At 37.7% G+C, this 24,380-nt stretch overlaps 1 protein-coding gene across 1 annotated transcript in view; it reads right to left on the minus strand.

Moving 5' to 3' along the window:
• CDH18 (cadherin 18) overlaps window positions 1-24,380 on the minus strand; it is an 810,171-nt gene that overhangs the window by 181,739 nt on the left and 604,052 nt on the right. Inside the window, exon 6 of the mRNA XM_088468265.1 lies at window positions 15,370-15,551. Coding sequence (XP_088324391.1) covers window positions 15,370-15,551 — 182 coding nt within the window. The remainder of the gene's footprint in view (window positions 1-15,369; window positions 15,552-24,380) is intronic.

Raw genomic sequence — 24,380 nt, forward strand, 5'->3', positions numbered from 1 at the left:
AGGTATAAGAATCATGGGCTGCCATAGAGCTTATATTTTATGAATAATATCCCAAACAAACAAAGGGTGATTTGAAGAGTAACTAGAAGGTTGTGTTTGACCAACAGCTAATATTGCATTTAATCCCCTAAGTGGTGGAAATTTCTCCAATTCAATTAACAGGTGAGTAACATGCTTTTACACTTTGTACATTGACCAAAGAGCCGGTGGGGCTTCGAAACATTGGTGTTTAATACATAAGTTTTGACAAGTCTCGGAGTGCCGCCTGCGTTTTTCTTGTGATGGACATGTGTTTCTATTAGGGATGTGCAGGCTCGGATAGGTTCGAGTTTGCACGTGGAGTTCGGATTTTTCCCTCCAAAAAAACGGAACTCAGAACGAGGCAAAACGTCATCTTACATGGACGAACATCATCATTCCTGGACAAAAGACCAGGAATGATGATGTTCGTCCATGTAAGATGACGTTTTGCCTCGTTCTGAGTTCCGTTTTTTTGGAGGGAAAAATCCGAACTCCACGTGCAAACTCGAACCTATCCGAGCCTGCACATCCCTAGTTTCTATATATAAATATGTTTTATATATATATATATATATATATATATTTTATTTACATACAGATGTGTCCACATATATCTTACTTCCTTGAGTGTTGCACAACCCTTCTAGTCACTCCATACCATGGTGTGACTCAGTAGCGCTGAGCATCTTTACTTGCAAATTTTGACCTTACAATTAGTCTTATTGGCAAAGCGATGCAAATAGGATGAACAAGCAGCTTCTGCTTATTAATGATATTCAGCCAATATGTGTGCGACTGCAGGTATATGCATGTGAAATGCTATGATATTGTGTCATAATCGCTGACACTGTAATGAAGCATTTTGAATGCAGATATACTCATAGTCGCACACATATAATCCGCATTTAATTTTATTCAGTATATAGACATGCCACATATCATTTTAATCAGCAGAAGCTGCTTGTGTGTCCTATTTGCATTGCTTTGCAAATAAGAAGCATTGGGAGGTAAAATGTCACATGAAGAGATGTTCGAACCAAGAGTCGCATGACATTCACAAGTTATGTGAATTGAGGTAAGATGTATGTGTACACATCTGTACACACCCACTAGTGGGGGCCCCAAATCAGTATCCTGCATCTTAATCTGGCTCTGGTTGGGTGGCAGAAGCAGCAGGGTGGCTTCAGTTTGTGCAGTGACTGTATCTGTGACAGACAGTGAGGCTGACTAAACTCACAGATTGGCAGCCAAGTGAGTGTTGTCATTGTGACTCATCCTATGGAAGGGGGCATTACTGTGTGATATATGTGATATAATGTGTAATATACACTACTGTGTGGCATAATGTGTAAGGGGCATTACTCTCTGGCATAATGTGTAAGAGGAACTTCTGTGTGGCATGTGTGTATAAGGAGTACTAATGTGTGTCATAATGTGTATAAGGGGCTCTCCAGTGTGGTGTAACATGAATAAGGGGCACGACTGTGTGGTGTAATGTGAATAAGGAACACTACTGTGTGGTGTAATCTGAATAAGGGGCACTACTGTGTGGTGTAATGTGAATAAGGAACTCTACTGTGTGTTGTAATCTGAACATTTTGGGGTGCAATGTCCCTATTTAAAATATGGTGATGGTGCACCAATGCTCTTTCTGGCACCGCACAGAAATGTCTAGTTACGGCTCAGTGTACTTCATAATAATGTTACAGAGTTTTGAATCAATATATTCTTAATCTATAACCACCAATGTTGATGATATACAGTGTACAATACCGTTGTGCCAAGCCGCACACTATAACATAAAAATATGTCTTTTTCTGAAATCATTCAAACAGAACTTTAGGATCTTGATTGTTGGTTGAGCTTTTAAGGATTCAATCCTCCATATCAGCTCCATGAACCTTTACCTCCAATAACATACAACACATACAGTAGCATGATACTGCATACAAAATGTATTCAAATTATTTACAAAAAAATATGCTCACATTAGTTAAAATATATAAAGCTTATCTGGAATTAGCTAGAATTAGCTGGTTCCTAGTAGATGTTTATTTCCCTTGTGGCCATAAACAATGGAAGATGGATTGTGGTGATTTGGATGTCCAATATCCAATTCCAGTACTTGAATTTCTCTTTATACATTTAAGACTGATTTAAGAGTGCAGTCCTCAAGATCAGTCTCCAGGATGAAATATCAGGGTATCATGCTATGTTCTGAATGTTATTTGGAGAAAAAGGTTCATAGAGTTGATATGGAGGATTGAATATAAAAAGTACTGACCCATATGATATCCACCCAATTGTTCAAAAGGAACAAACTACTATAATTTATGGACCACAATTTGCTATGTCTATGGACTCTATTATAACCAGGTCAGTGTCATAAATTTGTCAGAATGAAGATGTGGTATGAATTTTTGAAAAGGGAACACATTCAGAACCATGAAACTATAAGCCTGTGGCCTGACTTATGTCATGCCTTAATAATTTATTGCAATTCTAATATCTATTTTGGACACTAATATTGCCCAATTTCAGAATGATTTCATGAAGGATCCATTGTGCCTAACAAAAACTTTTAAATTACCTTTGCAAATGATGAAGCCACCAGGATTTGTACAAAGATGTTCATTGGCGGCATCTCTGATCTTCTGCTCAAGTACAGAGATGCACCATGAGTCACACCATTGATCCTCAGAGCATCCCTATGTCCATATGGAGCCGGCCCACATAACCAGTGTAGCTGCGTAAGCAGTCACAGGCTGAGACATTCCCTGCAGATGGACATGACACACTTGTATTTAATTCCTTCTCCTGTCCCCCGTTACCTCCCACAAATGCTCACTGACTGTCAGGAACATGACAAAGAGTTCAAAGTGTTGATTGGCCTCTACATTCCCCAAATCTCAATCCTGCTGAGCATCTGTGGGATGTTCTGCAAAAACAAGTCTGAGTGATGGAGGCCCCATCTCTCAACTTAGTGGATTTAAAAGATCTGCTGCTAACGTCTTGATGCCAGATGCCACAGGACACCTTCAAAGGTCTTGTGGAGTCCATGCCACATTGAGTTAGAGATATTTTAGTGGCACGAGGAGGGCCCATACTATTGAACAGGCATGGCCAACCTGTGGCTCTCCAGCTGTTGTGAAACTACAAGTCCCAGCATGCCCTGCTACACTTTTGATATTAGGGACTGCTAAAACAGTTGCAGGGCATGCTGAGACTTGTAGTTTCACAACAGCTGGAGAGCCACAGGTTGGCCAGGCCTGCAATAGAAGGTAGTTAGCTTTAATGTTATGAATGATGGGTGTGCGTAGATAGATAGATAGATATACAGTATATACATATCATCATAAGCATACCAATCATACACATAGGCATGTGCAGAAGCTGGACCAAGGGGTGCAGCTTCAGCACTTCCCTTTGCCTCGGTTCATGGACTATCCCATTCCCCTTCCCACTGGGACCTACTGTACTATAATCACCTGGCTGCACAGGTCAGTATTCTACGTCCCAGTTGGAGCGGGGTAGTAGTCCATGACCTGGCAGAGAAGGAAGTGCTAAAGCAGCACCCTCTGTGCCAGCTTCTGCACATGCCTATGTAAATAATTGGTAAAGGCAAAGGGTAATTTTTTAATCACATCCAAAAGAGAAAGATAAATTAAAAGTAATAGCCAGTCGTGGGCAGCTAGTCTGAAAGCTCTTTTGTTCATATATCAAAGACCTTCCTCAAGGGAGCAAAACCCCACTCTTTCTGTTCTCCTGGGAAAGATATTTGTTTTTGTTTTATTCTTCCTTGCTTTATGTGATTTACTAAATATTACTAAATATTTTTTTTACCTTTATCAATGCTGTGATATGTTAGTGCTAACTGATGTTCTATGGCACAGGTTCTCAAACTCGGTCCTCAGGATGTTTTCCAGGTCTCCTCACAGAATCAGTTAAATAATTAGCTCCACCTGTGGATCTTTTAAAATGTGTCAGTGAGTAATGAATACACCTGTACACCAGCTGAGTGACCTGGAAAACGTGACCTGTGTGGGGTCCTGAGGACCGAGTTTGAGAACCACTGTTCTATGGGCTATGGAATGTACTGTATAAATAAAGAATGTACACACATGACAATTTGGCTTCTTAGATTATTATTTTATTTAAAGAAGCTTTTCATCTCAGTGAGATTTCACCTGTAAGGGCACTCAAGATGTGGTAATCTGGACATTATTGCCAAGTGAGGTTTACATATACTTTTATGCTTTTCTTCCAAGAAATGGTTCTATATACCTGTAGCTATAATTAATGCAAACCATAATGAAGGGGTGGGGATGATTGATGCACATAATGCATCCAATTGACAGGAATGGATTTGCTCCTAGTAAGGCTATCGTGGCAATTGTCCCTCTGTAGGTTTTTGTGCCTTATCACAACCATACTAACGCTGTAATTATGTAACTATGAATCCATAATAAATTTGGCCAGATAATAGTATTACTGTTAGAGGAGAGATTGCCATTCATGGCTATTTTAATGCATTTAAAATATTTGCTACAACAGTTACATTCGAAAAATTGATTAACATATTTCATTGTTGCAGGTTGTATATCAGGTGTCAAAACAAATAAAATATATCCTACTGTTTCTATAGATTTATAAGATTATGTCAAGACATTTATTTATGAGTTTCTTCACCGATGTGCTGAACACTGTCTTCTCAGCACTCACATTGAAGGAACTGACAAGCACTGTAACAAATTAATTAATTTAATTTACATGGAGATCTGACTGCCAAGTCTTGGAGACATGCTATTTTGTTTTGGATAGTTTTCAATAAGAGTCAGTAAGAAGTTCCTTTGTCTACTCATAAAAATGAAAACTATATTCAGCTCAGAGTTAATAATAATAATAATAATAATAATAATAATAATGCAAGTTACTACCAATAAAAAAGATATTCAACTGGAGATCATCTCTACTTACAAACTACATAATACACTACAACTGCTGAATCTAAACATTTCAGTGTATAATAGAACTCTACCATGCTACATTCATTATTGGACTAAAATTAACTGCAGAACTTTATGCTCTGTTCACATAGACTAATTTTTTTGTGTGATTCTGATTTTGCAAGTTATTGAGGTTAATTAAATTGCGATGGACCCGATTTAGAGTTCCACACAATATCAGTGCTCACATAGTTCAACGGTTTTCAATCACTGTGCCGAGGCACACTAGTGTGCCCAGAGTGGTTGTCAAGTGTGCTGTGGCGGTCAGCTCAGCACACTTGTACTGTAGTGTGTTTTATTCCTGAGGAGGCCAATGTAGTGTGTTTTATTCCTGAGGGGGCCAATGTAGTGTATTTTATTCCTGAGGAGGCCAATGTAGTGTGTTTTATTCCTGAGGAGGCCAGTGTAGTGTGTTTTATTCCTGAGGAGGCCAATGTAGTGTGTTTCATTCCTGAGGAGGCCAATGTAGTGTTTTATTCCTGAGGAGGCCAATGTAGTGTGTTTTATTTATACATAGTGTATGCACAAAGGCACTGTTGTGATTGAGATGCACAGTATCACAGATGTCTTGGAATAGTGCTGGTTGCTCCCATGCAGTCAGTTGGGGGTGGCTAAACAGATGCATGGAGATGGTATTTTCTATGGGCATGTTACAGGAGTGTCGCAGGCATGTTGCTAAAATGTTTGCATACACAGATGTTCAATCATTCACATAGGAGGTCATACGATAATCTGCACCTGTCAGTGCTGTTGCAAGTTTTGATGGTGCTACTTATGGTGGCATCTAAAGATACATGTGAAAATACAGCATCTAGAGACACTGACATTGGGTGTCTCAGTCCTTGCAGAGTCAGACACACAGGTATACACCAGGGAAAGACAATATAGTAGCATTTGCAAAAAGTCAAAGACAGCCAAAAGATGAAGCCGCAACACTCTTTGAATTTGAATATCTCAAAGACTAATTGAGATATCAATGTGATTCTTTTGCGACAGACTTCAATCAGCAATAAATTACAGTATTTGGAATAAAACTGTATAAAATTTGATGAAAGAAAAAAATGGACAAAAACCATAATAAATGCTTTGGTACCAGAACACAGAGTGACCCGGGGGAAGTGGGATAGGGGTGAATGCTGCCAGCTGCTGTTCTCACACACTACTTTCACAAAATGAAAGACTTCCATCTAGAGATGAGTGGTTTGGATTCAGAAAAATCAGACAGAACCAAATTTTGGGGTATCAAGCTATCAAGCCAAACAAAGTCATGGCTCCCTCATGATTTTAGGTGCCATTTTGGATAGGAGAGTGCACAGAGATGGTTGTTGGCTGTTCTGCAATAGTCGCCATTGTAGAAAGTTGTAGGTGGTTGGAGTTGGTGGAAAGAGTAGAAAAGAAGGCATCTTTAATCTGTGCATCTGTAAGGGTCAGACACAATATCAAGCAATCTTTAATACAGCCTCCTCCTTTGTACAGTATGTTTGTTTGAAAGTGAGATGCACATAAAATATTTTTCACAAGGGTATTTATCTACAGAATATAGGGTGTTTGAGGGCAGAGACAGTACTGTGATTTCAAGCTTAGCTGAACATAGTTCTAGTTTGCTGAGTGCTGTGTCTTGGTGGACAAAAAACACAGTATTTTAAACTGTACATGTCAAGGGGAGATAAAGAGACATGCACCATAGCTAGCAATCTGCACAGGCTCCTTCTGCTTGTGTCTGAGTGGCTGAGCTGCACTTACTGTGTACACATTTGAGTGGTATAAACAGTATCTTCTGGACAGAGATAGTACTGTGATTGCAAGCTTGGATGACTAAAAAATACTGTGTTGTGTCTGAGGGCCTGATTCAGAGATGCATGCACTGACCATGTTGGACGAAATAGAGTGAATGTTTGACCCTGCACATGCATAAATGCTGCACTGTGGAATATTGATGGTGGTAGCAGAGAGGATTTATTTACAAAGTGAGTGACAGGTAGTAAGTGTTTGGGGGAAGTAACGGGGGTGGTTAGGAAAATGCAGGAATGTCAGGAAAGTTTTCTGTGCATGCTTTACTGAGTTAATTTGCAACTGGAGAGGCCTTAGCATCCTAGGTGGGACACTGATTCTGAGGTTGCATAGACTTGCTCAGAGGTTTGATGTGCGACTGGTGTTTCCAATGTTTCTTTGCTGTACATAAGTGGCAGATGTGAGAGGAATGAGGTAGGTTTCTAAGTTCACAAGATGGCAACTGAGTCATTGGCATAATTTCACAAGTCCTCTATGTATAGGACCACAGCAGGGACAGGCATTGCGTACATCTCTGAATCAGGCCCTGAGTGAGGTGCACCCAGAAGAATAAACTTTTTTCTGATTTAAAAAAATATATAGTTTTTAATTCAATTGAGGTATTTCAAGGGAATATTGTGTGTGTTTGAGAGGCAGGGTATATATTCTTGGAAGGGGTGAAATAGTTTACTTACTGGGTGTTTTAGCCCCATTAGCTGCACACCAAAAAGATGAAAAAGGTAATTTTTTCTAGTTTAAAAAAAAAAATCTCATGTCTCTTAATTCAAATTAGATATTTCTAGTTAAGACTGTGTGAATTTGACAGGCAGTGTATATTATTGTCCTCATTTGGTGTTTTGGCCCCATCAGCTGAACTACAAAATAATAAAAGCTGAAAGAAGAAATTTTTTTCTGGCTTTAAACAAATTCTCAAGTCTATTAATAAAAATCCATGGGAAATGTAACAGTCCTTAATTTCCTTATCTTATTGTACATTCATTAGTGTGGTGGCAACTAAAAGTTCAAGTACAGCAGCTTTACTAATGTCCTGATGTAAATCAATCATGAACCAGCCTATAGAAGAATAGGAGGATCCCAGTACTGCCAGTCATAGTAGTCATGTTCTTCAACATGTTAGTTTTAAACAAATGGTCAAGAAGTAAGAAATAGGTATAAGAAAGGTCACTCCAAATCTAATCATTATGGGACAAGCTTTAAGAAAATATCACCTCTGACTATGGCTTACCCCACTAAGACTGTACTCAGGAATTGTCATTTCCGATAACCTGAATTTTAACATGTACCATGTTTTGCACACACAATAAACTTGGTGGTTCAGACATTCTTAAAAAAATTATAGGTCTGTGCAGGAGATGCTGACTGTAGCCCATAAAATTTCTTGGCATTTTTGACATTCAGCAACCACATGTAAACACGAAGCAGCTGCACAAATATTTAAATTATCCATGCCATCAATGGAAGCAATAGATAGTAACCATGTGGAATTTCACCCTTTAGTTGATTCAGCAACTAGAGAAACAGCAAAAAGACAAATGAGATAGGGAGAGAGGAGACATGCAACCATCTTACCGCAGCACACTGGGAAATACTCTTCATTTTATTCAAGCTTCTGAAACCATTTGGAATTGTAACCTAGTATGTAGTGAGTTAAGACACTGCCGGCCAGCCTTTTTCAGGTCATACCCTAAATTAAACTACTGGAAAATCAGCTATAGAAGCAGAAGCAGGAAATTAAACTAAGCAATTCTACTAAGTATGGTGGACTTGTAGATCAAGTTCTTTATTCTTAAAATTGGATCACTACATTTTGGCAACCATTCCTAATCCTTGGTTTAAGTCATATGTAATGTCTTATTTTTCAACTGACATTGATCTTTATAGATGCTAAGATCTCTTTGCAAACAAGTTGTCAGCTCAAGTGGCACATGACTCCTGCTTCAGTTTCCCCTGCAAATTCTGCTGCCAGGAAAAAAATTACCTTTTCTAAGATATGGTACCTACTAATAATGAAGAGTTAATTCAGTGCACCAGAGTGAAACATTATGACATCTGGTCAGGCTTAAAATAAATGCCCACATATATTGATACCTCTACCCTGACTAAATCTGATACAGTAAGCATCAAAAGAAAACGGTGGAGAATTACTTTAATGATAATGTACAAATAAACATCTCACAGTCCATTTGAATATTAGGAGGAAAAAAGCCAATTTCTAGCCCCTTGTACAAAATAGCTATGGTGTAATTTAGCTGCCCAACCTCAAGTATACACTCGGATAGTGTTTACCACAGCCATTTACTAGATGCAAAGACTGCTAGCCTGTTACTTCATCTTCATTTACCTGTACTGGCCTCTAGCCTGTGATATGCTGTTTGGATTTAGTCTACATTTGAAAACTCACATTTGGAAGCTTAGTTTTTAATAATATGTCCCATTTCTCAGGTTTACTTCTATTTTTAGTGATCCATACTTTACATTCCACTAAATAAGCCACATCCATTCACCTGCATTGGCCTTTATATTTACTTTTCTTTAAAGTAATCAATGCTTTACCTTTCAGTATACACTCTAATTACAATAAATTGTACTGGCCTTGGACCTGATAAATGATGTTTGAAGTAAGTCTGATGGTGGTCTAGCTTTCTAATACACTTTACTCCAGCAGAAATCAGCTGTACTGTCCTAAGGCCTGTGATTTGCAGTTAGGAGAAGTGTGTTGGTAATATATTATATTTTCTACTAGACTCTTACTTTTAATCTACTAGCTCTTAGTTAATGAAAATATTCTATAGGGTCATATAGTTTATTAAACTGCCATCCTGTCTACCATTGCTGTGCCTATGTATTTCATAGATGTGCTATATTATTTTAAACTGCCATGTGTTTGTGTCGCTGCTCTGTCACTTAGTTTAGTCAGTCAGCTCACTGCAACCTCTGACCAATATTGGCCAATAATATAAGTTATAGTATGTAACTTGAAATTCACTGGAAAGACTGCACAGGTGCAAAACATAGGTATTTCAACTGAACATTTAGAATACATTAACACTATATATACAACATGATATCAACTGAGCAAGTACATTTTTAAAAATATAAATAATGTAAAATTGATTTTCCATAATTCAAGTGCAAATGAAGGAATACATCTATTTTGTGAATACCTATTTAAATACTTATTTTCTTAAATAAATGGTAAATCATCAAAGCAATATACTGGATCAACACTGCAGACTAAATGCTTAAAACTAAACCAGATTTGCTAAAATATAGGATGAAGTCAAAAATGTTTTTATATTAGAAAAAGAAAATCAATTCGGAAATAGTCAAAAAGAACATTGTTATTTTAAAATGAATTCCAACATTTAAATTATTGACAAAATTTTCATTTTACTTCAAAGAAACCAGTTTCATATTTTAGAGATAAAAAAAATCCTATTTTCCTTTTGCAATTTTCCTGATTCAGGTACTTTTGAAAAAGCCTAACTTCTTGATATGACATATGGGTTTGTTAAACTAAATGTTTAATCCTAGGAAATATTTTTAATCATAGTTTTAGAAACATGTACAAAAAGTTTAAATTCTGTTCCCAAGGGTCACTTTGTATAAAGGAAAACTCATTCTAGTTTTAAATTAGATAGCTTGGCTGTAATCTATGAGAATTGTTTTGAAACCAAATTATTTTGTACTGAAAGCTCAGCATTTGATAAGAGAGATATATGTAGGTTATGTGGTTGGTTATTTTGAAACAGGTAAGATAAATGCTATTTTTTATACTGATGTATTACATTTTTTTAGCTGAATGGCACTACTACTCCTAGACTTCACTTCTCTCTGTATCACTGAAATGCAATGAATTAACTAATATAATTTTTTTGCAATTATTCTAAAAGAAAAAATGTGCAACTGCATAACTCCTACAACCCAAGTACAGTACATTAAAAATTAAGAGATGTGCCATTTATGTTGTGAGAGTTAGATAATTAATTGAAATAAGGAAAAATATATTCTTCATTACAACAGATACATTTTGCAGATATGTTAAGAGCAATGTCCTGCTATTGCTCTATAATTAGGTTACTATATTCCAATATTTAGGGACTCTAACTTCAAATACAATATTAAGGATTTGTTCTAGAGATAAGTGAAATTTTTAAAACTACCTAATGTTTACTTATTTCTGGACTTGGCCATTAAATTTCACTCATTCTGCAAATACAGTGGTCATGAATAGTCTTCTCCCATGTGATAAGCTTTCATAACCAGTCCCAATAACTTCTGTAGAAGTCATTTTTCCTATTAAGCAAAAACATACTGTACTTACCAGTACTCACATACCACCAGGACTTTAATAACATAGTTAAAGCATAATATTCCAGATATACTTTAAGTTATAATGGGAAAACTAACTGGACAAAATATAAACACCTCAGACATATTTCCCCAATAATATGAGTAATAAAATGAGTAAGAGACCAGAGTTGTACACTTATGCTCCCGCAGATTGGATTTTTGCAGCTGTGGATGTTGAAAAATATGGTAATGCAACATCGGTCAAGACTTGTACTGACACTTCCACCTGAGCCATCGCAGCTGTCCGCAACTTTGTACACATACACAGTATCGGATGAAGGTCAGGCAAATATCAACTTCCTGAGTGAGTCTAAGGTCACTCAGAATGGCATCGATAACAGAGACACCAAAGCCATATTTTCTACATACAGGATTGCAGTAGGCGGCTGTTACATGTATTAAAACTTATCACGCTGCACTCTTATTTTTCTCCCCACTCCCTGTTACCTCCCACAAAATGGCCCCTGCCTGTCAATCACTTGCTAGTAAATCCTCTAGACTAGCATATTTGCAATTCATTCACTGCAGGTTCAAATTGTGGCTGTGAAAAAGGCATTTTTGGTCAATAACCGCTCAACTGTGTGAACATCGGCAAAGAGTACATTTCTGAATTATGCACAGAATGCAGATAACCAGCAAAATGCACAGCATCAGACATCCACATGAGGAACAACATCAGATATAATAAGGTGGTTAAGTAGATGTTAAACAAACAGTAAACATATAAGAGATGAAAAAATACAGTAGCATGTTCAACAGCTATAACAAAAAGGTCAGGGCAATTGGCAAACAAGCAAAATCCAAAGGCAAGTCAAGGTCAAATCACATTAGAGTAAAAAAGGCTTATCTGTGAGCATCAGAGAATCACAGCAGTTTTTTGATCATCAGCAGTGATCTCAGGAACTTCCTGTCTTTTAAATTGAAGGAACCAAATGAAAAACAAAACAGGACTAATTGCCTTAGCTGCACTAACTAGTTCAGTGGACTTGTGGAAACCTGCAGAGTATTTGCCGAGTTCCCTGGTACCTAGCCAACAGACAGACTAGCTACTATTGTTATTATTATTAAACTTTACTTATAGGGTGCCACAAGTGGTCCACAGCGCTGTACAGTAATATTAAGTATGAAATGACCATCCTTCTGAATGAAGAAGTAAAATTTGAACTAGAGGATTGATTGCAAAAACTTGCATCTCTGCAAAAATGTGTGTTCTGCCATAAAATTCAGTTTGCATAAAATGTCACATATGCTGTGTACATACTAGTACATCTAATAAATAGACCTAAATATAATTATCCAAGTGCTATGAATGTCAACAAACATGACTAAAATATTAAATTGACTGAAGGTAGAGTTTGTAAGCATAATTATAACCGGGCGGTAGTTGAAATCCCGACAGTGGGAAGCAGGCACTCACATAGCCGGCATAAGAAACCAGACCTCAGTCAGAATCCCGGCACCAGCATCCCAAAGGTAAGTAGTGGGGTTAGGGGGAGGGATAAGGTTAGGGTTATACACTAGGGGAAGGGTTAGGGTTAGGCACTGGGGGGAGGGTTATGGTTAGGCACTAGAGGATGAGGGTTAGGTTTAGTCACTAGGTGGGAGGTTAGGTTTAGGGGACAGTGAGGGAGGGGTAGGAGTAGGGTTAGAATACTTAGGGACAGATGTAGATATCCTAACCCTGTTGGGATGCTGGCTACAGGATTCTGACTGCTGGGATCCTGTGCATGGGAATCCTGTATCCAAACCCTATAACCAATATGCTTACTGGCACGTTGGTTATAATTTGTTGTTTGACATATGGTTCTAATTGATAAAATTCACAAACATACACAAAAGTACCTGTCTATTGCTGTGCCTTAAAACAGAGAACACCTGTATATGTCAACTATATGTAGGCTTGCCATATCACCTCTATAATTTGGGACACATGTTAATTACACAGATTCTGTGGCTGATTAAAACCAGGTGAAATATAGACTTGAAGTCAGCCAGCCACATAACCTGTGTAATTCATATGTGTCCCAAATTAAAGGGATGACATGGCAAGCCTAACTACTGTATACATATAATTGCCAAACATCTTCTACCAGTACTAAGTTGTTCTGATACTTATTTAAAAACCCAACCATGCATTAAGGTTTTTGTTTTATATTTTACAACTCCCCTTTATTTTCATGCAACCAAAGTCAAAAACAATTGTTCCACAGATTAGGCATGAATCCCCTGGTCTTTAAAGTTAAATCCAAATCCAATTAGTCAGCAGCTCGTTTTAGCTACCTGCTTCCATTTATACCCCTCCCCATCTCTCAACATTGCATTTACCACAAGAAAACCTGACATTACTTACACAATCTCACAAGTGGATAGGCCATAAACAAACACAAAAGTAGCATGCTGCTTTCCAGACATACTGTGCTTTGTGCTGCTGAGAACATTCCAAAGATAAAAACTACAGCCTGTTCTTTACTTGCTCACTTTAAATCATGGTACACACAGATAAACAGGAAATGAGGTACGGTAACAAAAACTGCTCAAAATTTCATCAAGTGACACTTAAAAGGCCACAGTATGCCTTTTGCCTGTGACAACTCAGAAGCAAATAATGACTTACTTATGAGATTGCACAGGTAACTCCATGACACAATCCCATTTGCAACTTGTTCAACAGAAATTTAAGGTATAAATAGGCTTACTATATTATCCCTTTAAAACTGCACACTCATGAATGACACAGGTTACGTGGCTGGCTGACTTCAAGCTTGCCTTTTCACCTGGTTTTAATCAGTTACAGAACTGTAATACATGAGTGTCCCAGTTTAAAGGGACAATATGGTAAGCCTAGGTATAAAACAAATACAATACCATAAAAAACACAATCAGGATTCACTGGGTAATGTATATTTTAAGGATAAAAACAAGAATACAATATGAGATTATATAATTAATCAGAAAATTAGTAATATTTATAATTATAAACTGGTACACTCTAATGACATGAAACTGGCAGAGTCTAGACATCAAGGGGGCAATTCAAATGTTTAAAGGGCAGTTATTTTTTTAGGGCACCCAATAGAGCAATTCGATTGTTGTTCCATTTGGGCATGATAGCCACTGGCACAAGTGTTTATAGTCAGGAGGGTACGAGCAAAAATTAGCAAAAAACCCATGGTTAGAGTGCTAACCAAGACTTTAGATGGGTTTAGCTCTTTTACATGGCTATACCTGGTCTAATAGGGTGTGAAGACAGCAATAATTAATGGGCACCTAGAACAAGTGAATTTCAACACTGGGCACCCATTATTTATTGTCACCTAATGGTATGATTTTTGTGAAAACATATAGTTAAACATACAAAATCTTTCAAAGCTCAACCATTTTGCCTTTTACTTATGAAGAAAGGCAAGATTAAAATATATAATATACTAAAATATAAATAATGTATAATAATATAATGTGTAATTCAATGTAATCCAACAACCAAGTAAACTTAAAATGTTAAAACTAAAGTAAAGCATTGCAGCCCAAGCCAGAGTTTCTTGACATACTAATGTTTTATAAAAAATATTATGTAATAAGCAGCTAATTAACTAGCATATAAAAATAAAAAAAAATAACTGATTTGCATTTTAATGTTTTGTAGACTATGTAGGAATACTTTAATTATATCATTTTTAAACATTTGTAATAAATTAATTATATTATTATAATTATTATTTTGTTTAACAATATACAGTACATATGCCTTAACTAGATCTAAAATGCAAGGCAAAGACTGTCTACATCTATGTTTTCCAAGTCCATTACTCAGGGACCCCTAGCAGGGCATGTTTTACAGATATCCTAGTTGGTGTACAAGTGTATTTATTACTGGCTGACACATTTCAAAAGATCCACAGATGGTGGTAATTATTTCAATTGTGATACTGAGATCTATAAAACATGCACTTTTAGGGGTCTCTGAGGACTGGAGTTCGGAAACACTGGTTACATAAACAGCACTATTTGTTTTTACATATGGAAAAAATATGTTTTAACAATGATTTTGTTTTTATGTATTTATTTAGTTTGTTGCATGGTGGTGAAAGCTACAGTATATCAAAACTCTTCTGGCAAAAGAAGCTCTGATTTGAACAGTACATATTTATAGCAAACTAAATCAATGGTACCTAAATCTACATCAAAGTGGACAGTTTACCTTTTTAAGTAAAAGGATTCCCTCCCTTGTTTCTTTATCAGTGGATATGGAGAAAACACCATCTCCATTGATGATTGAGTACCTGGTGTCAGCATTTAGTCCAATGTCTGCATCATTAGCCTTGATTTTGCCAACAGCTGAGCCAACTTGCGCTGATTCAGGAACATATAGCTGGTAATGTTCTGTGAAAATATAAAAAAAAAATTAATGATCACTTTTATAAGAGCTACAGTAAGGCCAACAAATACAATCACACTAAAATAATGTGTACTGAATATGTAATAAATATGTAATTCGAATAAATGAACAATGGTACAAGTGAGTTTTTAATACCTATTTTTTTTGCAGATGATCATTTTATTTTTTTGTTTGTTGTACTGATATTTCTAATAATCTTAAAGATCTACAATGTATACATTTTCTGATTGTTGGTTTTCAAAATTGTATTGCCATGGTAGTTAGGATTGATCTCCATGAGTCATCTTTTATACCATCAACATTATGTATACACACATTAATTTCAGAGTAATTAAAAATCTCAAGTTCATAGCATATTGTTATACAAATGATTTTAATATAACTAATATATGAAACTTAAGAAATCAGTAAAATGAATAATTATTGTATGATCTTCTACTTTGTCCTTTCCTTTTCTCTTAGTGTCGCCTCCAAATGGGAACTTCCATACATTATGCTATACTCTTAATAATAACAACAACTAATGTATTTTTCAACATTTAGGAAAATGAGAATAACCTCAAAACTGGATTTACGTCTTTATTTATTAAACATCTCTATTCATAAAGATAACATTTTTATAATAAATATTATTTTAAGGAAGACTGTTTCTATTGCTCCTTTACACTTGCAACACTATGAAATTTGTAATAAAATAATTAATGTTCCTAGTAAGTATAACTAACTTTATAACCACAATAATACAAAACTAAATTATTTTTCTGCCTTACTGCTAAAGCATTTGTTGTTATGAATCATTTATCATTCACTGGTGGAAAGCAGTTAGTTGAATACAAGTTGTACTTTATTTGCTACATTTCCAATTCTTCCAAAGGAAAAATAAAACTGCCATTAGGTAATACTTTTATTTTGATATATTGCGTGAAAGCTTCCTTTCCTTACAGTTAAACTAAGAAAAAAGTACAGAATCAGAATTGATTCTAATAGTGACTAGCTATGAATCGAAATCACACTATTAACTTTAAGCCTTTAAGTCTTTGTGAGGTATACAGTGGAATTACCCCTCAAGATGAGATGAAATCATTTACCACTACTCCTGCATACCATACAACATATTGGGATCTGATGTACTGCGGCCCGACTAAAAACTATAGCTCCATTTTCTAAAAATATAGTACCAAAGAGATCAGCTACTGATTGATAAAGAAAAATTAGCTTTACTGGCACACACTATACTGTAAGTTATGAACTGGTGCTTCAAATAAAAATGCTGACGTAAAAAAATATATATATTATTTGTTTTAAAGTGACTTTTCATTGATTTTGTTCTTATTGCTTTATTTGAAAAGAGCTGTGTAGAAACATGTTAAAGATTAGATATTTTTATTATTATTATTATTATATTATTACATTTTATTTAAACAAAATGGGCTCAAACCAATTAGCCGCCATGATCTTGCAAGAGAGAGTCACTGCGGCAATGGTCGCACTTTATGGCAGCCAGAATTCGCATAGAAGTGCTAGCAGCTCCATAGGGCTTTGAGCAAAATTATGTGAACCCGCACCCTTCGTAAACAATTGGATTGAGCCCTAAAACCCAAAGGCACTTTACACTTGATGGCAACATCAAAAACTACAATGGTGAGGCCACCAATACTTACACTGAATTATTAATCCTATTCACAAAAGGTGAGAAATTAATCTAGGGCACACTACAGGGTCAGGATAGGCAATATGTAGACATATAACTCACAATTGTTGTAATACAAAATACCCATCAATAACTACATTACATTAAATCTATATAATAATTGACTGTGAAATTGTCACATCTGCTAAATCTGCAGCAACTGAGAAGGCCCAGCACCAGGCACAGCAAAGTGTAAGTATAGTGGAGTGGGGGCAGAACTAGGCTGAACTGGCATATGTCTGGTCAATATCACTAGTACATATATAATCAGTTCATGTGAAATACCTAGATAATCAGTCCTACATACTGTTCACCCTACACACAATAGGTGAGGCAGCCATTTTGGGCTCTCTACGTTGTTCGAGTGGCAAATGAACAATACCTAATACACAGAGGAGAAAATACAAATTACATTTGAAAAACCTACATCCAATCAAATACATAGACAATCAGTTCCATGTCAAGTACCTAGAGTTAAGATATTGTTCATTGGTATTGTGTAGCAGCATTACCTTCATAACACCAATAGGAGCTGCTGACACACACAGTCTATTTTGATTTCCAAAACTTCACATCCTTGGCTTTATTAATAATTGCACCTATGTGCTGTGCACAGTATATACATTTAGACCTTTCAATAAAGGGTGTGAGTCATAATTTGTCATGTGGGTCATATATACAGGTAATGTATGTGTGTGCTTCATGTATGAGTGCTGATTGCAACCTGTTTAGTAAGTGTTTACTATTCAGCCATTTCCACCAGAATACTATATTACCCTGGATTTAACAGCTTCTACATTTATTTATAGGTTGCCACTTGTGGTCCACTGCGCCATACAGAGGGCAAATGACATATGCATACAATAATCAATGCAGTATACAAATAACATTAACACTACAACTCTCAACATACCAACTGATGCCATTGAGGCAAGTGGAATATTCATTACAAGATGAAACCTGTACCCATAGACTATGGCACAACTACCAGGTTTAGAGCTACTGCTAGAGGATATGGAGGAAAGACAAAGATGAAGTGGAGTCCCACTCGGAGAGTCCAAGGAGGAGGTAGCTGGTGAGCAAGAGTAGTAGATGATGAGACAGGAGGGCACTGCTCATAGGAGCTTACATACTAAGGGACGGGGAGACAAACATATCATATATGGGAGCTGAAGGCAGGTAGCAAGAGTAGGGAGATGGAAGATAAAAGAGGGTGAGGTGAACTTTTGGCAACATGTTTAAGCAATGGGCTTTTATGAACAAGTGGGTTTTCAGCAGTGATTTGAAGCTATGCAGGCAAGGGGATAGTCTGATAGAATGAGAGAGAACAGTGCAGTAATGGGGGCGCACATGTGAGAAGTCTTGGATACAGAAGTGAGAGGTAGTAACCAGAGGGGAGGAAAGGTGATGGTCATTGGCCAACAAGAGTGGGTGGGAGGGAGTATGTAGGGAGATGAGGTAAGAGATGTAGGAAGCAGTGGAGTTGGAGAGGGCCTTATACATGACAGTGAGGAGTTTGATAGGGTACTGTAAGGGAGAGGGAGCCAATGTAGGGTTTGCAAAGTGGTGAGGCAGATGTAGAGTGGCAGGAGAGAAAGATACATTTAGTTGCAGCATTAAATACAGACAGGAGAGGAGTGAGACAGAAGCAGGGGAGGCAAGTAAGGAGACGGTAGCAATAATTGAGATGAGAAATGATCAGTGAGTGGATGATGGTTTTGGTGGCATCCTGGGAGAGTAGTTGCAGAATTTAGCATATTTTTGCAGTGGCACTGTGTGTGCAATTGCAGCTGCAATCACAATAGCGATCCATAATGCATCAGGGGGATGTAGTTAAATAGCTGGTTGACAAGATGCCAAAATACCACTGCCAGCACCCTGCTGCTGGCAAAAATGCTGATGCCGATATCCCAAAGGACATCAAAGTTGCGGCATCAGCATACCGAACATCAGACACTGGTGAGTACAGCATTGTCCCCGGGGATGGGGGGGTTAGGTTTAGGCACCCCCGGGGGGGAGATTAAGGTTAGGCACCCCAGGGTAGAGTTAGGGTTAGGCTATTCAACTACCGATATATCATACACATTCTGAATCAGGTCCTATTTCTATAAATTAGGGTTGTAGTAATATCCAGAAACTGTTCAGGGAAAATATTGCAGAGAGAAGCTGAATGCACAAGGAGTTATGGCCAAAAAGAATCTATAACATCACACTATCTTAGTGTGCTAATCTTTCGTTGATATACAGTAACACCTGCTTTATATATGGTTACCATTCAAATAGTTATCTCCAGGTAAATTCTAGATGTACATTTTCATGTCATGGTACTGTAGTACAGTAATTCTTAGTTTTCCATACTGCCCATAGTCACAAGGCCTTATATAAACATATATTCCTGTATGCAGTACAAAAAGATTACTGTTAGCATTCACAGATTCCATACTTTGGTGTAATCTTTTGCAAAAAATGAGACAGAAATAAAAACGTGTATACATTTTGTATCAACCAAATGAATTATGAACTGACTGTGACAAAAACACATTTTCATTGTTGAATGAGCCAAAATAAGATCTCAAAATCCTTGCATCCACGTAATAAGATAAGGGTAGTGTATGTTTCTTTAAAATATCACAAGACCTTCCCCACAATTAGAAAATCACTGATAAATGTATATTGGTTAGACTAATTACAGTCTCTACCTAATCATCTGTTCTACCCCCTGCTTCCACCTTTATCCTTTACCCCTTGTCTCCTCCATCTCCTCCACCTTTTATCTCCCCTCCTCTGTCTGCCTTCCTTCGCCTCCTCTCTAGTTCTCATACTGTTCTACCCCACCACTAATTCCTCCTCCTACACTACTCTCCCTGTCACTTCACCCATATCCCCTTCCTTTCCTTTACTTCCAAAGGCTACCATTACTAAGTGTAACATTGAATCTATCAACACTGTTTCTTTTTACTCTCTGGTTGACTTGCTTCTTTCCCCTATCCTTTCTTTCTCCTGTCCTGAACAAGCCACTTCCCTGTGGGAATTGACTCCCATACTTCATGCTCTTGACTATATTGCTCCGTTGATCACTACTCACTCTCACAGATCCATTTCTCAACCCTGGCATTCCAAATGCACCAGATACCTGCAAAATTATTACAAATTGCTGAGCGAGAGTGGAGGAAATCATGTTCAATGGCAGACTTCCTCCATTTCAAATTTATGCTGTCATCCTACAGTGCTGCCCTGTCACTCTCCAAACAATCATATTTCAAGAACCACATTTCCTCCCAGTCCTCAAACCCTGGACATCTCTTTGCCACTCCCTCCTCTGCCCTTCCCCTACTTCTCTACCTTCCTTGTTCTCTGCCCTTCACTTTGCCACCTACTTTACATCTACTTTATGTCAGGACATCATATTCTACAAGACCCTCAGCACTCTACCCCTCCTTTCCCAGATTACCCCTCCCCATCCATTTTATCAATTCTGACATACTTCTTCCTGTATCTGGAGAGGACGTCATGGCCCTCATTCAGTCCACCCCCCTTCCATCTCCCCCTTGACCCTATCCCTTCCTGCCTCCTCCGCTACCTCTCTCCTTCTGCCTGTTCCCATCTTGCCCACCTCCTCAAACTCTCCCTTTTATCTGGCACTGTCTCTTCAGCATTCAAAAATGCCCTTGTCTACTCCATTCTTAAAAAAACCTGTCCTTGATCCTAACACACTCTCCAAATACCGGCCCATCGATCTCCTCCTTATTGCTTCCAAACTCCTTGAGTATATTGTTTACAACCACCTTACTGCCTTACTTTCCTACCACTCCCTCATTAACTTATTTCAATCTAGATTCTGTTTTATCCACTCCACTAAAACTGCCCTCAGAAAAGTCAGCATTGACCTCCTTACTGCCAAATCCAAGGGCCACTACTATTTGCTCATTCTCCTTGACCTCTCAACTCCTTTTTATACTGTGGGCCACCCTCTACTCCTGCAAATCCTTCACTCCTTTGGTCTACATGACACTGCTCTCTCCTCACTGTCCTCCTACCTATCTGACCATTCCCTCTCTGTCTCTTCCCCACTTCAAATAACAGTAGGTGTTCCCCAAGGTCCTGTTCTTGTACCTCTTCTATTCTCCCTTTATACATCCTCTTTAGGTAAAATCATCAACTCTTTTAACCTCCAATATCATCTCTACACTGATGATACTCAGATCTACCTTTCCTCCCCTGACCTCTTCCCCTCTCTCCTCACCCATATCTCCAAGTGTCTCTCTGCTATATCTTATTACTGGATGTATCATTGCTTTCTTAAACTTAAGATGTCTGAGACTGAGATGATCATCTTCCCACCCTCCCGCATAACCTCACTTCCCACAATTTCATTATTAATTGATGGCACAACTATCTCCTCTTGCCCAAAAGTGTGTTGTCTTGGAATTATCCTGGACTTCTCCCTCTGCTTCAAACCACACATTCAGCACCTCTTTCAGTCTTGCCCTTTCCATCTCAAAAATATTTCCAGGATAAAACCCTTTCACACCCTGGATACTACTAAAACATTCATCCACTCATTTGTCATCTCCAGATTGGATTACTGTAACCTCCTCCTATCTGGCCTCCCAGACTCCCACCTCTCTCCACTCCAATCTGTTCTCACTTCTGCTGTTAGGCTCATCTTCCTCTCCAAACATTCTACATCTGCTTTCCCTCTCCTTCAAGCCCTACAGTGGCACCCCTTCCCCTTCAGAACCCAATTCAAGGTTTTTACACTCGCCTACAAAGCCCTCACCCAATACTCCCACATTTGCATCTCTGACCTCATCGCCATTCACTTTTCAACCTGTCCACTTCACTCAAGAAATGCATGCCGTCTTTGCTGCCAACTAATTACTTCCTCTCACACCCACCTCCAAGATTTTGACTGTGCTGCTCCCTACCTCTGGAACTCTCTCTCCCTAACATAATCTCTACCTCTTCAAATCTTCAAATGGGCTTCCAAGATCCACTACTTCATCAAGGCTTTCCAGTTCTCATCTTAACCCGCTACTACATGCTCTTTCCTCCCTGTCTACCTCATTTGTGTCACTCCTGTTGGTCTGACCCCCCCTTTTAAAATGTAAGCTCTCATGAGCAGAGCCCTCTACTCTCATGTGCTTCTCCTTATTTACACTTTCTACTACTCCTTACTCCCCACAAGGGCACCTAACACTTGATTGCTGACTCCCTGCTGCTTATTTTGAGTGTTATAATCGCTAATGCAGTAATGTGTATAAATAAACCATGTATTTGTCCTGCATTGTAACTCTGTCCTGCATTGTATGTCACTGGTTTTTTGTTCACTTACTGTATGTACTTTGTAAGGCGCTGCGGAACACATGTGTTGCCATATAAGTAAATGATAATAATAATAATGTAATAAAGTATAATTTCCTCAAATGTATGATTTTCTGGGCCTATTTGGACAAGTTCTAATCAAAAAGATGTATTAAAGGGAAAATTGCTGAAATATAACCAGAAAACTGTTTTTAAAATGGACATCAACACAGATCAGACTTTTTTGAATTTTCAGAGTGCTGAATATGGCTTGTCAGATTTGGGAGGTCACTAATTGATGGCAAACATACCGAGAAAAAATGCCAAACAACATAAGTGCTTCTTACAGGGAAGATGAATTAGATCAGTTGTTGTGTGTGCAAAGTTGGCTGCCAGATGGATGCTGACAAAGTAGACAGGAGTAAGTTGTGCACAAAGAGCAATACCATATGCAGGGGCACTGAGAGGGGGGGGCGTGTACTAATTACACAGGCTGATCGTGCCCCCCTGGATTAGCGCCCTCCTCCCCAGCACGCTGCTTTATTTCCTTTCTTTATAAGGGGATTGGCTACGCCTCCCATGATTAGGCCACACCCCTCCCCCAGACTGGTCCTTAATTGCCCTGGCTGTATGTGCTCAGCAATCTTGATCAAGTACATTGTGTTAATCAGAAAAGTATTAATGGGTCCTGTTTGCGAGTACTCTCTGAAGAAATGACTACTACATTTTTATTTACACTCCAGGAAGACTGTAGCTAAAATGTTTGTATATTTACAGTAGTAACACTTTTTTTATTCCTACAAGGCATGGTCTTTCTTTACAGTGAGTTATAGATTATAGGTGATGTTTTAATCTGGAGTGGAAATCTTAGTGAAGCTCGTCCAGAAGTTCTACAAAATTACCATATAGAACAAAACCAAAAAATAACTTCTGACAAATACCAGAATTTATTTCAAATAAGAATAAAACACACTAGACTTGTGCAATACACTTAAACCACACCAGCATGCACATTGTCAAATTTTAAATCATGATTCATGAGTGCTGCAAATAGTTCTACTAATGTATACATTCGTTTGTTGCTACCATTTACAGTAGCATGTCTGTTTAACATTACATTCTCAGACATATAGCTAACACTGCAAATTACCAGAAAATGTAAATGGCCAATCAGCATCTGTGCTTATTATGCTGTTTGCTGAAATAGCATTTCTGGAATTTTTCCAGCTTTAACAAATTGGCAAACATAACCAATGATTTACTATTCCACCCTCCAAATCACATTCTAACACATCTTACGTTTTGGGCATTAAAATTATCTGTGATATTAGGAGAATTGTGGTGAGTTTGAACCTGACGCTAAAATGGCACTCTATTACATTTTCCCCTATGTCTTATATTAGCAGTCTTAACTATATAACATTTTAAACTTGCTTGATGTTTGGCATTATGTATTGAGATGATGTGTTATATGTCTAGTCTGCATGTATCCAAAAGGCTTGGCAATTACAGCCCAGGAAAGTAAGAGAACTGAACCAGATAACTCAATACAGAAAAGAGAAGATAAAAAAAGATCAGCTATTTTTTAGCTTGCACCCAAAACATAATATTTTTTTTTCTTAACACATGAATGACATTACACACATGGACCACATTTTGCCTAATACTATGGAGAACTGACAATACTAATCTTAATTATGGCACTGGATTTTGAGGCCATCTTCAGAGTCCTCAAACTCCTCTTTATACTAAGGAATTGGGTATAGTTATGTAAGCCTAGGGATTAGAGACCCTATAGCATCATCATAGAAAATGTTTT

Source organism: Taudactylus pleione, unplaced genomic scaffold (assembly GCF_031769625.1).
Source record: "Taudactylus pleione unplaced genomic scaffold, aTauple2 ptg000083l, whole genome shotgun sequence".
Taxonomy (NCBI): Eukaryota; Metazoa; Chordata; class Amphibia; order Anura; family Myobatrachidae; genus Taudactylus; species Taudactylus pleione.